The 17,055-nt window shown below is 37.5% G+C and overlaps 2 protein-coding genes across 2 annotated transcripts; one reads left to right on the forward strand and one right to left on the reverse strand.

The window, feature by feature from the left end:
• The first annotated feature begins 12,071 nt into the window (after window positions 1-12,071).
• Window positions 12,072-13,214, forward strand: LOC128739930 (uncharacterized). The gene has a single exon (XM_053835431.1). It carries the CDS (start codon window positions 12,072-12,074, stop codon window positions 13,212-13,214), a length of 1,143 nt encoding a protein of 380 aa, XP_053691406.1.
• A 92-nt stretch (window positions 13,215-13,306) lies between these two features.
• LOC128743436 (uncharacterized) lies at window positions 13,307-14,744 on the reverse strand. The gene is made up of 2 exons (XM_053840010.1): window positions 14,487-14,744; window positions 13,307-14,406 (listed from the first exon to the last, which is right to left on the reverse strand). Exon 2 carries the CDS (start codon window positions 14,402-14,404, stop codon window positions 13,328-13,330), a length of 1,077 nt encoding a protein of 358 aa, XP_053695985.1. The 5' UTR covers window positions 14,405-14,406; window positions 14,487-14,744; the 3' UTR covers window positions 13,307-13,327.
• Between the last annotated feature and the right edge of the window lie 2,311 nt (window positions 14,745-17,055).

Consider the following 17,055-nt stretch of genomic DNA (forward strand, 5'->3'; position numbering starts at 1 on the left):
TCCTGTTGTATTTTCAGTAACTATGCAGTTCGCAAGTGAAATACACCGACCGATGTCTGTTATTGTTATCGTCCACACTGAAAAGAAATTGTTGCACTCAATCCATAAGCGTTTCCGAGGGGATTTCCAGAAACGCCAAAAAATGCGTAGTAATCAGAGGTTACTTTTGTAATCAATTACGTCTTAAGGTCCTAGTTAAATATTACGTAACGCAGCGGGAGGTTGCGGCGGCACAGAGAACAGACTACCAGGTAATCGACAAAAAGTGTGTAAAAGGTTTTTATGTAATCTACGAGTAATCTTTCAATAGAGCACCCCTCGAGAAGTAAGTGGCAAACTAAATCTTGATGTCGCTGCCATCGCTGATATGTAACTCCAGCACAAAGAAATTTTGATAAAGGTACATGGATATTTTTTTATGCGTGTGGCAAACTATTTCTGGAGGGCGCTACCGACAGATTTTACACACAAAAAATCGATTACTTCCTTCGAGCCTGTTAATCTGTTCTCTGTGGTTGCGGCACAGAGAACAGATTAACAGACTCGAAGAAAGTAATCGATTTTTTGTGTGTAAAATCTGCCGGTGGCGCCTTCCAGAAATAGTTTGCCAAACGTATAAAAAATATGCATGCACCTGTACCAATATTACTTTGTGCTGGAGTTACATAGCAGCGATGGCAGCGACATCATAAGTTTTAGTTTGCCACTTACAGCTCGAGGGGTGCTTCATCGTAGGATTACTCGTTGATTACATAAAAATCAGAGGGGTTGTGTACAAGACACGACCATATATGAGGTGACGCAGGACTACGTAAGTCTCTTTGTAGTGATAGTAGCATGTATTAATGCTTGTAATCATTCGATTATTCATGTATACATGCTATGTGCAACATATATACATGCTGCATGCGTTGTATGTAACAGTTATCAAAGTAGTAACATTGCATACGTTCAATTCTCAAAAGATTGTGCATTTGAAAACAATTTAACAAAATCAAGAACACAAACTATTGCTTTCCTGCTACCTTACTGAAATTAAAGATTGTTTTTATTATCCATGGTTTCCCACGTTGAAGGGATTTTACCAATTCAATCCTATTTTATCAACAGCACATCTTTTCACTACACTTCTAATGAAACGGCAAGCATGCGTATTCATACAGAGTCGTATTATAACCGAACACTGCAGCTGTAGCACATTTTTCCAACACAGATATCAAATTCGCCGAGGTTTAATCGTCTCGCAGTAAAGAATTTGTGATCTGTTGGGACGACGAACTTGTGTCATTTTTCTGGCACACTTCCCTAACACAGACATCAAATTGGACTAGGTTGAATCGCGTTCGTAAGAAATCTGTTGGCGCGAGGGGGCTTTGTCACTCTCTCTGGCGTACTTCCCAAGCAAGGACTTCAAAATGGTCTAGGTTGAACAGCGGTGTAAAGAAATCTTGTTGAAATGGGGAAACTTTGTCACTTGTTTTGGCTTACTTCCCAAGCACAGATATCAAATTGGTATAGGTATAGATCATCGTAAAGAATCTTCCAATCAGTAATCAATCACGAAGCGAGAATTCTGGTAAAACATAGGTTCATTATTTTCAATTTTTCAATAGTTCAACATCAAGAATCCATACTTTTCTTCATTTGGGTCAATTCTTAGAAGATTTTCCGATCGATTGGTGTAAGAATATTGAAAATCGATCGGAAAACCGCTGAGCTATTAGCGCTCAAAACCTTTAATTTTTCGTGACGCTCGCATTTTTCGAATTTTTGGAATGACACCCTATCTCAAAACTTGCCGTAAGACGTAGTCCTACGTCAAAACCTTTAACCATCCCATCGGCATGCAATCATCTTTTCGTTGCCAACATCTCGTGTGTGCGAAAATGAAATAGCACTTCGCCACTGCGTTATACTCAACTGCCAGCAGTCTGATTTGGGCCCGCTGTCGAATTTTGAGCCCGGGACAGGAATGGAAGGTCAGTGATTTTGATCAAATCTGAGAGTTATCGCCACACGCACAGATCACGATCCGTACAGATCATGACAAACAGTGAATCTTTAGGGTTGATCACAAGATTTTGCTCGCTAAACAGTCTCAGCAGTCGATCACAGTGTTACATCTTACCTAGCTGCAAGAAAAAAGGTCACCCATGTTGTTTGTATTGTGATTCATATACGTTGCACACAACCAATCGTCGCCTGTATCTGTTATATTTCTCAACGCAATCATGCAATGAACATGATCTGACATGAGGTTTATCATAATCTGTACGGATCGCGACAAAGTGTTTGTCGCTTATCTGAATCTGATCGGTTCTATGATCTTGATCGCTAGAAGCGATTTTTTTCATCCCTGCCCAAGTAACAATGATAGCTGAATTGCAAGAGCAATGGTTGTTTACGGGTTGGTTTAAAGCGATCAAAGCTGCATAAAGTAACCGCTCAAATGGTGTTTAAATAAGCGATGTGCAAGCTACTTTAAGTTTTTCGAACCAGTTCTCTCCTAAAAGCTGATAAAAAAGCTTAATAGCGGATTTTTTTGCTAAACAATCTGCTTCTAAACAGCCATAAACATCAAACCGTTTTACGGCTGCTTAGAGGTGTTAAAGTGTAGAGTGGGAGCTTTCATTAGACTCGCAGCTTTCAAACTACTTGAAGGCTGCTTAAGGGTGTTAAAGTGGCTTTATAAACTTCTACCAAGTTTTCTTTCGGCTCACAGCACACATACTGTCAGATCATAGAATTTCGCAATTCGGCTGACAGCAAAAGTTTGTCAGTTATCGACATTATCGACTGCTTCACGCTAGGCGGGCTAGGCTTCAGGTGTAAAGATATTTTCACTGTCTGTTCTGCAGATGCAAATGGGGCGGATCATACGGTGAGTGCTTATGGATCAAAAGATGGCGGGTTCAATTCCCGGAAAAAAGACATGCATTTTTAATTAGTTAGCTTACTTATACGAATTAAAGTTATTCGAAATTAAAAATATCGCGCTCGACAATGTTCACGGCAAAATAAAAATGACGCGTTCCATTTTTTTAAATTTAAAAATAGATTTTTTTTTGGCTGCATAAAGGTTGATGAATCGTTGATTAAGCGGCTGGAAAAGCATGTTGCAAAACTATTTCTCGTTCTAAAAATAGAATTGACAGCATTGCGCAAATTGGCTATTTAAAAGCGCAAAACAGTTTCTATTAAGCTTCATTGCAGCTTCGAAAGCAGCCATCAATTAGCCTGAAGCTTGATAAAATCACCAGATTTAGATGTTTAGGGGCTGAAAAAAGGTTTTTATTTCTAAACCTAAACCATAATTCAGTCACAGGTTGAATAAAATCAGCTATAAAAGCGTTTGATCAGCCTGAAATTGTTACTTGGGTGGCCCGGGACATCCTGCACCGAAAAAACTATACACGTGCGTTCAATGTGCAGATCACATAGATATTCTCCTGGTGCTAATCACTACAGTTTCATAGGAATAACACATGAATCATATTCAATGTTAAAACCATGGGTAAAACACTTTCAGATGACCTGATATTCACATCAACTCATCGTGAAAGCCACATGAATTTCAAATAGAATTACATTTCAAAAGAGTAACCAGTGAAATATTTATAAAAACTTACACCTTAATTTCATGCGGATTGCAACAGGATACGATCTAATGGTAAAATACGTGAATTTGTAGTGCGATAGCAGTGACTACCAGTGCTGTTAATATTCATCAGCATAACGTTCAAACTTCTGGATTATCAGTCTACCTTGCATTGAAAATCTGCTTGCTTTGATCAAACGTACATAATAACTATATACAGCAAGCATGAACTTCATGCACGAGAATATAGAATATCAGCGCCCTGTGATATAGTAACAAACTGATATTCACGTTTGAGCAGTGAAAATCAATAAAAAAAATTTATGTTGTTATTTAGCATCTATTGCGTTCAGCTGTTGGACATAAGATTTTTCTTTTCATTTACTGCATTTAAAATTATTTTTTTCCTGAAGTGAATATCACCTTCTGGGTTTGAAAATCACTTTCTGCTGTTCTATTTTCACGATATATTGAACTTGTATACTATGATGAAAATCACTGTGCAGTTGTACATACGAAACTCAGAGGCATAAAAAACAATGTATGCTAAGAAAAAAGATTTTCTGTTTTGTTTGAAATTCGGTGATAATTAAAGGCCCTGGTGACTACCATGTTGTTTGAAGGTTTGTTGGAAAAATATGGTTGTTCAACGTGTTTCCCATATGAAATATTTCATTTCACGTTAAATCGAAGGGAAACGCTTTTGATACCCGAATGATTGACAAATGAAACAAGATTATCAATATTTGGACGTTGAAACTCATGTGTAAGATCTCTTGGTAACGCCGTGTCTATTTTTATCAGTGTGACGCTGTCACTCATTGCAGCTCGATATAGAGATGCCAATAGGGTGCCTTTTACACACTTTTGCTCAATTACGTGGTTCTGTTCTCTGTGGTGGGGGTATACCGTGGACCCCCTTTCGTTTGACCGTTTTTAATCTGACCACTTTTTAATTTGAACCCCGTTGGTTTGCACGACGTGCAAATTAAAAATGGTTCAAATATCATTCTCAATATCCCAAGTAACCAGTAAGCACTAAACACTAGTTCTTGGACAGCATTGTATAATCATACAGAACTATGATTAAAAGCATATTTTTCTTTATATACTTCTGTAGAACTCACATAATGCTAAAAAGGCGAAATAGCGGGTTGTTAAAATGCTACGCCACAAGCATCCAATAAGCATTATCAGTGTTTGTTTGAGGCTTAAGCGAAACGTCATTTTGTCTACATTATCGACGTATCGAAAAAGTATCGATGGCATATCGTTTGCTTGTTATGGTAAATACAAGTAGATTCGGTCGGGATTTAAAAAACTAAAAAAGCAAGCGATTTTTTTTTGCTGCATCTCAAGGGGAGCAGGATAAACAGAACCATTTTTGAAATGCTGAATAATCTTACCACCTAGACAGGTCTCGAACCGGGAGTTAGTCATGCAACCTCATTCGTTTCCTTGCACCTTTGCTATCTAAACCATAGCGGATGTGATTAAGTGAGGTGAAATTAGTCGTATTTAAATTTTGATGATATTTCCTCTCATATCATAGCTACTTGTCCTGCACCTCTAGAAAAAGACGGCAACCGTCAGATTGAAGAGGGCACAAATAGTGGCCGCAGAATAGCAAAATAGGAAGTCAAGTACAAGCCGTTCATCAACACTTACGGCTCGTTTTAATGCAATTGACTAAATGCATTATATTGTTACGTTATATGCGCATATATTACTTTCTTTAATGCTGATTTACGTTAATGCTTCTATGCATCAACAATGTTAATACACAGAGAACAGATTAACAGGCTCGAAGGAAGTAATCGATTTTTTGTGTGTAAAATCTGTCGGTAGCGCCCTCCAGATATAGTTTGCCACACGCATAAAAAAATATCCATGTACCTTTATCAAAATTTCTTTGTGCTGGAGTTACATATCAGCGATGGCAGCGACATCAAGATTTAGTTTGCCACTTACTTCTCGAGGGGTGCTCTATTGAAAGATTACTCGTAGATTACATAAAAACCTTTTACACACTTTTTGTCGATTACCTGATGGTAGTCTGTTCTCTGTGTTTTAACCACTCGAGGAGAAATAACTATCGGACTGTCAAATTTTAACTAAAAAGTTAAAAATTTCGTGAAATGGTTCACAGTCTAAACAGCTGAACGTTCGATCGGTAAAAATTTCATTTTTGTGCATATCCACGTTTGCGGATCTTTAGTAATGTTTGGCATCATAAAAAATTTTACCGAACGTTCAGCTGTTTAGATTTCGGTAAAGTTTTACCGACTTCGGTATTAAGTGTGTGTATATACACGCTCGATCGCTCTGCCGATGATTATGACACAGTCGTTGGTCGGTGTTAAGTCAGACTGAACCAAGTGACCAAACTGTGATCACAGAGAACCACCCTATTGACATCTGTATATCGAGCTGCAGTAAGTGACAGCGACTGGATCGAATGTCCCGGGCTCAAAATTTGACAGCGGGCCCAAAACACTGTCGAGGTAGTCGAGTGAAACGTAGTGACGAAGTGTTGTCTCATTTCTGCTCACGCTATCATGTTGACTCCCAAAACATGCTTGCCTGCCAATAGGGTGCAGAGAACAGACTAACAGGTAATTGACGAGAAGTGTGTAAAAAGCCTTTTATGAAATCTACGCATTACACCGGAGCACCCGTCGAGCAATAAGTGGCAAACTAAAACATGATGTCGCTGTCATCGCACATATGTAACTCCAGCACAAAGTAATATTGGTAAAGGTGCATGCATATTTCTGATGCGTTGGACAAACTATATCTAGAGGGCGCCACCGGCAGATTTAGCACACAAAAATCGATTACTTTCTTCGAGCCTGTCAAACTGTTCGGTGCTCTGATTTCGAGAAAATCGCGTTCAAAATTTGCTCTGTATGATTTATAGCAATCAATCGTTCGAAATCAACTCATTATTCTGGCTGTTTGAAATATTTATGTAGTCTGATTAGAGTAAAATGTAGCTTAGAAAATTCTTTATCGTTTGCTGTCATTAACTCTTTTTTCTTTTATTTTGCGACTTGGTCCGGTCTGATTTATCATCGACCAATTTATTTAAATTCAGCTCACTAATCTGCCTTTAGTTTTCAAAAGGTCGCATAATCAACCCTTTTGCATGCATTATGCGACCTTCTGAAAACTAAAGCCAGAAATGTCGGGTTTTTGGGTAATATTATATATATTAGTTTTTTTTTCAATTTCATCAAATTTTTATCTATATGTTGGGGAAGAATAAATGCTTAATGCGAGAAATGTAGATTCAGGCAATTTGAAAATTCTTGATATTAGGCCAAAAATATAGGCTTAGCGAAGGAGAGTCGAACTCACAGCTATAATGTTACCAAGGGGTCGGACACTCAGCACATAGTGCCCCGGCACCGCAGAGATATCAAAACGGCACACCTCTAAAGCCTTATAAAAATAACATTTATACGGCTTTACACATCTCCGGTTCAATTTTACATATGATATGGGAGCACTACCAGTTGTCAAAATCATCTCGCACGGTTGCCAGATCTATCAGATTTTAACGAATTTAACAAATCTTGTAGTTCGGCACTTTCTGTACACCATCGGCACAGTTCGGTTCGTTTCAAGTCGCCTAACATAAAAACGGCTGTGCCGAGTGACCGACCCCTTGAATGTTACGCATAGCATTATTGCTCAAAGCTCTCTTCTCAGCAAAATTGCGAAACAATTAGCAGAAATTATACATACAGTGGACCCCCGTTCGTTTGAACGATTCCTCATGCAAACTAACGGGGTTAGCTTTTAATTTGAACAACTGGTAACCCTAAATATGCTGGAGCTTGTGTTAGCTGGCTACCCTGTTCTTTGTTATTGTTTTTTCAATTCACTCCAACGTTTCGACTATTTATTTTAGTCTTTTTCAAGGATAGCTATAATATTTTGTCATGTTTGTTTTAGTTATAAATGTCTTTTGTTTCGATTGTACCTACAGTTGTCTCAGTTCGTCGTTAAAAATCTTTAATTTTAAGAATGTAAATGTCTTCTTTAGTTTTTCTGTGCATATCTGTCGTCTGCAAAAGATTAATATTTATAGTCTGTCTCAGTTTAGTACAGTTTGTTGGTGAAAAAACCTTTCCAAAAACTTCGCTACTATCATAGTTGAACCTACCACCAAGCCCACCACCAAGCCCACCACCGCCACCACCGCCACCACCACCGAACACACCATGTAAATCCAGCAATACAACGACGTCCAACCAACAGCCAGCCATCCATAGACCATCGCCTACCCAGACAGCATCATCACCAGAAGATCGAGAAAGCCAAATACCATCTAACCAGCAACCATTTCTAGTAAAGCAACCCACACAACTTTACAGATCAATCCCACACATAGCAGACTTATCACCTCGAATTGCCAAAATTCTCAAAAGAGAACTTGGTGATATCAAAATTGCATACTCAAACACCAATAATCTAAGTGCTCTCCTCCCACCAATTAAAGACACTCTTCCAACACTAATGCAACACAACGTCATTTACAGTACCAAATGTAGAGAATGTGAGTCAATATACATTGGGATGACAACCAACCATCTCAAAACAAGACTCTCTGGCCACCAAACCACTATCAATCAGCTGGACAAGTTTATAAAAAACGGACTCACAACAGCTGATAACCAGATAAGAGCTCTCAGAGAAAAAACCGCTCTCGTAGAACACTGCATAGATAACAACCACAGATTTGATCTACCCAACACCAAAATAGTCGATCGCAGTTACAAGAAAAAAGCTCTCCCAATATTAGAAATGTGCCATATCTACAATACACCCAATACAATCAACAGACGGAGCGACGTAGATGGATTAAACCATACATACGCAGGGATACTAGCCTCCATAAAACCCACTCAGAAGCACAATTTCCCTACCACCCCTTCCCAATTAGATAGCAACGGTGAAAACAGTTAGTGTGCGAAGTTTGAAAAGTAGGTTCAACTATGATAGTAGCGAAGTTTTTGGAAAGGTTTTTGCACCAACAAACTGTACTAAACTGAGACAGACTATAAATATTAATCTTTTGCAGACGACAGATATGCACAGAAAAACTAAAGAAGACATTTACATTCTTAAAATTAAAGATTTTTAACGACGAACTGAGACAACTGTAGGTACAATCGAAACAAAAGACATTTATAACTAAAACAAACATGACAAAATATTATAGCTATCCTTGAAAAAGACTAAAATAAATAGTCGAAACGTCGGAGTGAATTGAAAAAGCCAGTTCTAATTTCCGTAAAAGACTGAAAAGGCCAAAAAAGTACGATAAAAATTACGAAACTAACAGTCGACAACGTCTAAAGTTATTGTTTTGGTGGTTTGATTCAGTCGGCAGTTGCAAGCACCGAATATTTCATTCTCCGATCAGATTTCTACCATAATTGTTGGGAAAACGCATTTTGAAACAGATTAAACACGCTAGATCAGTATAAACAAATCGTGTTTATATGCATTGTCTGCATAAGCAAATGATGTCATCCCAAGTAACCATAAGCATTAATCCAAAACTGTATATTGGAAATAATTCTGCATCCCAAGTGCCAAACTTTTGTATATTAGCAATCTTAATGCTTATAAAACGTATATTAACCACAGAGAACAGACTACCAGGTAATTGACAAAAAGTGTGTAAAAGTTTTTTATGTAATCTATGAGTAATCCTTCAATAGAGCACCCCTCAAGCAGTAACTGGCAAACTAAATCTTGATGTCGCTGCCATCGCTGGTATGTACCTCCAGCACAAAGAAATATTAATAAAGGTACATAGATATATTTTTAAGCGTTTGCCAAACTATTTCTGGAGGGCGCTACCGACAGATTTTACACACAAAAAATCGATTACTTCCTTCGAGCGTGTTAATCTGTTCTCTGTGATAGCACTTTGTGAAAACGAAAATAGAAGTGTAACGTTTGAATGAAAGATTTCAAATGCTAATATTGCGACATTTGCCCCTATTTAGACTACCCCGATTTACACGATTATCACAGTCGAATCTCGCACACGATTTCGCTCAACGTAAATAAACTGAAAGGGAAAGGTGCCGAATTTGTTCATTTTTTACACGACCATAAATCCTAATCCAAAAGCGTTTCGATAAATGAATGTTAGCTGTTGTTAGATCGTAACTCTTACTATTTTAGAGTTGGAATAATTTAGGAGCTTTAATATTACCACAGAGAATCTCTGTGACAGCCTGCAAATTGATTCACCTGCATGTTACGCATTTGCACGAACAAAAGCTTTAGTTTGGATAAATCCAACTGCTGTACCTTATTTTCAATTACGTTGGCTGTCTGTGACATTTGAATTGTTTACATTCATCGAGCATAATTTCGTTTTCTTGGAGTGAAGTAGAAATCTCTGCCTCTGGAATTTTTGCCAATTGAAACAAATTGGTAAGTTATTTTCGCAGCTTGTAAGTTTTAGTTAGTTGATTTAATTGAATATTTTATAGATTTTCTCTCGGAATTTTTTTGACGTAGGACTACGTCTTACGGCAAGTTTTGAGATAGGGTCACAGAGAACAGACATCCAAGCTAGAACAAATTTTTCGTAATTTTCTGTGTAAAAATTCAAACGAAAAACCGTTAAAATTACAACAGTTATCAAACGCCGCCTAGCCTACGAATCGCCAAACTAAATTGACTGTCAATCACCGTCAAGTATTTCCGTCAATTAACGATGAGAGATAACACTTGAAATAACTATCGATATTACGGGGCTATTTATCGATGATTTGACGGATACTATTTCGAACAAAACTAGTCAAACATCAACAGTAATAATAATGATAATTAGCATAACAACACGATAACATCAAAAGGAGACGGAATTTTTCCACGTGTGTGTCACAAATCGCAAATCATTTCTAACAATGAAGTTTGACGATACTATCGATACCACACTAGTTTCGATAGTAACAACAAACCATCGTTCGGTTTGTTTACTGATGAGCTTTTGATGTTTTTTTGGTTTTTGCATAAGTAAAAAAGGGAAAGAAATATATTGGATTTCAGTTTTGACAGACGCTTACGGGTGGCGCCGCCATCAAACGAATCGCCAACCTAACAAATGTGAGGGGTAACTTCGGGTAACTTCAACGTGAACGAGGGGTTATTTCGAAATGGCCGTTACAAAAATTTACACAGGTTGGGTATGCCAGCCTGGATGTCTGTTCTCTGTGATAGGGTGTCATTCCAAAAAATCGAAAATTGCCAGCGTCACGAAAAATGAAAGGTTTTGAGCGCTAATAGCTCCGCGGTTTTCCGATCGATTTTAAATATTCTTACACCAATCGATCGGAAAATCTTCTAAGAGTTGACCCAAATGAAGAAAAGTATGGATTCTTGATGTTTAACTATTGAAAAATTGAAAATAATGAACCTATGTTTTACCAGAATTCTCGCTTCGTGATTGGTTGGAAGATTCTTTGCGATGATCTAAACCTATACCAACTTGATATCTGTGCTTGGGAAGTAAGCCAAAACAAGAGACCAAGTTTCCTCATTTCAACAAGATTTCTCAACACCGCGGTTAAACCTAGACCATTTTGATGTCCTTGCTTGGGAAGTATGCCAGAAAGAGTGACAAAGCCCCCTCGTACCAACAGATTTCTTACGAACGCGTTTATACCTAGTCCAATTTGATGTCTGTGTTAGGGAAGTGTGCCAGGAAAAATGACAAGTTCGTTGTCCCAACAGATCGCAAATTCTTTACTGCGAGACGATTAAACCTCGGCAAATGTGATATCTGTGTTGGAAAAATGTGCTACAGCTGTAGTGTTCGGTTATAATACGACTCTGTATCAAGGTGAAATTAGTCATCTTCCATTCTGCCAATTTCAAAACCAGTTTTTTTTTTGTTTGAAACAAAAATTCGGTTTATGAAAATATATTCGCTGTGTTCAGATTGGCAAGAGAATGCAGTATATACATTTTCATAAACACAATCCCGCTTTTGGACCGAAAAACTTCTTCCGAAATTGGGCTCTCCGACGAAAAGTCAATGACTGCTAGTTTCCCGTGAATACGCATGCTTACCGTTTCATTAGAAGTGTATTGAAAAGACGTGCTGTTGATAAAATAGGATTAAATTGGTAAAATCCCTTCAACGTGGGGAACCATGGGTAATAAAAACAATCTTTAATTTCAGTAAGGTAGCAGGAAAGCAATAGTTTGTGTTCTTGATTTTGTTAAATTGTTTTCAAATGCACAATTTTTTGAGAATTGAACGTATGCAATGCTACTGCTTTGATAAATGTTACATACAACGCATGTAGCATGTATATAGGTTGCATATAGCATGTATACATGAAGAATCGAATGATTACAAGCATGAATATATGCTACTATCACTACAAAGAGACGCGGTCGTGTCTTGTACACAACCCATCTGATTTTTTTTGATATGGAATCGATTCAAGACGATGGTGATATTGATAAGGATGACAACAATGAAGAAGCATATGCCGAGGAGCATTTATTAGATCCCGACGAGCTCGAAGATGAGAATACAGAATACGATGCTTTGAATCTTGGAACGGAAATCAGTGAGGAAGGCGATTGCTTGGATCACAGTTGCGAAAAATCCTGTACATCGGACGAAGACAAAGCAACTACTTTATTTTCTGTCAGTCTTGTTGTGTCTTTACGCGACTTTAAAGGACAAACTTCTGGTGAGGAACTCGAAACATGGGTTATACGCGCTAATAGCGTTGATGAATTCTTGCACAGTGTTTGGGAGAAGGCCAAAAAGCATCTCATACGACACATTGTAGCTGTTTGTGATGACGAAGGTAGTGTAACCTACACCTGGAGCACGAAGAAAGCAATTGACGAAACAGATTTAGTTCATTTTGCGTTGTTCTACGATAAACAAAATCGTCGAACAATGACTGTGGATAAAATAACAACAAAAATTCTGCAAAACTGGCGAACTAAATCTTCCGTAGAGTTACTGCTCCATAAATACTCACTGACCGTAAACTCCAAGGCTGTGTGGAAGAAAGTGGAAAAAACTTTGATCGATACAGTTCCAAAAAATCGGGGAGGTGCTGCTACTACTGAACACGCTCAGGAGCTGGCAAAAGAGTTACGACTGATGCACGGACATCTTTGGAATGGACACGAAATAGCGTGGAACATCTGGGCAAATACAATATTAACTGCACCGGCTTATCAACATGAATCATTAAAGAATGATGCGACTCCTCCGACAGCTAGCTGCTTGGATTTGTTTTCGTTTAGTGAAGGCGAACATATTCGACGAATCCGTCGCGAGTATCGTGTTGCGCACAATATTAACGATGGTTATCAAGCTGACGTTCAAAAGATTATGGATGCATTCACTGCAGTCAAAAATATGCATCAAGAGCAAACGCGACAAATTTCCGTTATGGAACGTCTTTTGGAAAATTTGATGCTGAGGAGCCAACTGGGAGAATCATTCATAAGTTCTGCTGAGTCAGCCTTGAATGTAAAAGAGAGTGATTTTTCCGGTACCATTTCATCTAAAGTTCAGGATGCCGAAGATATTGACCACACAATTTAAGATTTTTTAACGATGTAAAATATAGCGAAATAAACGTAACTTTTGTGACATTATCCGAAAATAAATAATTTCCTTCGTTGAATGTTGGAACAATTTTATATGTATTTGTTTTTCTAAATTGAAGCCTTTTTCGTACAATTTTCCTCAAAATCAAACCCTGGCAATTCAGATCGATCATTTATAGTTGGATCAAACTTACCGCCTTTCAAGTACCCACACTTTCGGAATAAGTTATTCATATTATAATTGGAAAAGCTTTTCATAATTCTCGCAATTATGTACTTGAGGTCGTTTTTACCACACTCATCATATTCACGTTGAAGTCGTTTCTTACACAATCCAAAAAGCACTTCTATAGGATTCATATGGGGACAGTAAGCTGGTAGGAAAACGACATGTATCCCGAGTGACCTAAAATAATAAACTAAATTGGGGTCGCAATGAATTCTTGCCCCATCGAGGATCCAGAGAGAATAAAATCCGGGATGATATTGAACATGTCCACTATGAAGAGCAAACGTTTTACAATGCTCAAAAAACTTAGATCGCGTAAATGTTCCTTCAGTATGACAAGCTTCTATCATGCCATCCTGTCCGGCGAAACATAAAAGAGATTCTCGAGGTTTGCGAACAAATTCTCCTTTAAAAAGAAGTCGTTTGCCACGAACTCCAAATCCTTTTGTTCGTAACATAGCCTTGTTATCGAAGCTGACTTCATCAATAAATAAAAGGTTGTGGTAGTCCCATTGCAGAGTTGACAGTTCATTATAATATCGGATAATATCACTTTCACGTATTTGTATTGCTCTTCGTTCAAGTGTCTTCCATGTCATTCCTTCGTGATGAAGAATTCTACAGATGGAAGCTATAGAAATTGTTACATGAAAATGTTTAAAAAAGAGTCTTGCTGCTTCGTCCAGGAATGTAGTTGGTTTAGACTGGTAAAGTTCTACTAGCCATCGTCGTTTTTCTGCTCCAAATTTTTCTGCTGCTCTGGTATATTTGATTCGGTTGAAGATCCCATCTTCCTCATATCTTTTGATCCAGTTGGAAATTGTGGTCTTGTTTTTCTTGTAAACTATAGCTAACTGTGCCTTTTTAAGCCCCAGAAAGTAGTAACCATATAGCACATGATAAACTGTATTGATTGTAGCGCGACGGTTTTTCACTTCCATCAAAATATTAGCCATACCTGAGCAAAGAAATACTGTTAAACTTTTTGTTTATTTACGTGACTTAGTATATTTATATAAGCAGGCTGAATTTATTTACCTTGCACGTGCCAAAACAAGTACTGGAAATGGAAATGTGAACTATTAAATTAAATTGAAATGTGAAATCAAATTTTGATTGTGCTGAAAAATATCAGTCCATACGTTGATCAAACCAAACGTCACTATACTGTCACATTGACAGTGCGAAATACGGGATGTTTCATGGGACGATTATCACAGAAGTCGAAACAGTCATAAAAAGGGCAATAACTGATAAACTACTGAATGAAACTGAACAGTTTATATGTCGTTGGACCAGCAATTCTATAATGGGGTAAGAGAGCAATTTTAAGGAGGGCGTAAGAAGGGGGGCTCTTGTACTCTTATGTAATCTACGAGTAATCTTTCAATAGAGCACCCCTCGAGAAGTAAGTGGCAAACTAAATCTCGATGTCGCTGTCATCGCTGATATGTAACTCCAGCACAAAGAAATTTTGATAAAGGTACATGGATATTTTTTTATGCGTGTGGCAAACTATATCTGGAGGGCGCTACCGACAGATTTTACACACAAAAAATCGATTAATTCCTTCGAGCCTGTTAATCTGTTCTCTGTGCTGGTAGTCTGTTCTCTGTGGTGGTATCCAGTCCCACACTGATAAAAATAGACACGGCGTTACCATAAGATCTTACACATGAATTTCAACGTGCAAATATTAATAATCTTGTTTCATATGTCAATCATTCGGGTATCAAAAGTGTTTCCCTTCAATTTAACGTGAAATGAAATATTTCATATGGCAAACACGTTAAACAACCATGCTTTTCCAACAAACCTTCAATCAACATGGTAGTCACTGTTTTAGCACCGCAAATCCACGTGTTTTACCATTAGATCATATCCTGTTGCAATCCACATGAAACTAAGGTGTTAGTTTTTAGAAATATTTCACTGGTTTTACACGTTTAATCAAAGGGTAACTCTTATTAAAAGTCATTCTATTTGAAATTCACGTGGCTTTCACGATGCGTTGATGTGAATATCAGATCATTTCAAAGTGTTTTACCCACGGTTTTGCAATTGAATATGATTCATGTGTTATTCCTATGGAACTGTACCCAAGTAACCAGTAAGCACTTAACACTAGTCCTTGGACAACATTATATAAGCATACAGAACTATGATTAAAAGCATATTTGTCTTTATATACTTCTGTAGAACTCACATAATGCTAAAAAGGCGAAATAGCGGGTTATTAAAATGCTACGCCACAAGCATCAAATAAACATTATCAGTGTTTGTTTGAGGCTTAATCGAAATGCCATTTTGTCTACATTATCAACGTATCGAAAAAGTATCGACGGCATATCGTTTGCTTGATATGGAAAATAAAAATATATTCGATCGGGATTTAAAAAACTAAAAAAGCAAGCCATTTTTTTTGCTGCATCTCAAGAGGATCAGGATAAACAGAACCATTTTTTGAAATGCTGAATAATGTTACCACCTAGACAGGGCTCGAACCGGGAGTTAGTCATGCTACCTCATTCGTTTCCTTGCACCTTTGCTATCTGAACCATAGCGGATGTGATTGAGTGAGTTGAAATTAGTCGTATTTAAATCTTGGTGATATTCCCTCTCATAGCATAGTTACTTGTCCTGCATTACCAATAGGGTAGAAAAAGACGGCTTTCGTTGGATGGAAGAGGACACGAATAGTGGCCGTAGAATAGCAAAATAAGAAGTCAAGTACAAGCCGTTTATCAACACTTACGGCTCATTTTAATGCAATTGGGTTGTTTAGTGCATGAGAAATGTCTCATTTAGACACATTTATGCACGAAGAACACTTCCAGGAACATATAACAAAATTTATTTTTGCATTTAAATTGCCTACAGCTTCGATATTACAAAAAACATTATTTTAAATTTTTATTAAAAGACACTCGCGTTTATATAATGACGTTCGTGAGTTACGCTGAAAAACATGCATAAGACACGTAAGATGATTTCAACAGGGATATTATTTCATCACGGTGACATCAAGAAATGTCAAAATCTTTCGTAAACGCAGCGGACTATAGTTGATGTTGAATGTAAGGTTGTCACAAACTATCAGGGAATCAAGCAGTGAGTGTCGCGAATGGTTTTTCGATGGCATGTAGTCTTATATATTGACCTGGCATTTTAGACATTAAAAAAAATTTTTTTGACGTTTGTACAATAAAAAAATCCAAATGGTTTATGTTATCTTATTTTTTATGCCAATCTGCATCATATGCCATTAAAACCCATATACCGTTAAACAACCCAATTGACTAAATGCATTATATTGTTACGTTATATGCGCATATATTGCTTTCTTTAATGCTGATTTACGTTAATGCTTCTATGCATCAACAATGTTATTATAGGTTTTATAAGCATTAAGATTGCTAATATACAAAAGTTTGGCACTAGGGATGCGGAATTATTTTCAATATACGGTTTTAGATTAATGCTTATGGTTACTTGGGTAGTGATTAGCACCAGAAGAATATCTATGTGATCTGCACATTGATTGCACGTGTAGAGTTTTTTCGGTGCAGTATAGTAAACAAAGACGTAGTCCTACGTAAAAAATCAG

The sequence above is a fragment of the Sabethes cyaneus genome, chromosome 3 (genome assembly GCF_943734655.1).
Source record: "Sabethes cyaneus chromosome 3, idSabCyanKW18_F2, whole genome shotgun sequence".
NCBI lineage: Eukaryota > Metazoa > Arthropoda > Insecta > Diptera > Culicidae > Sabethes > Sabethes cyaneus.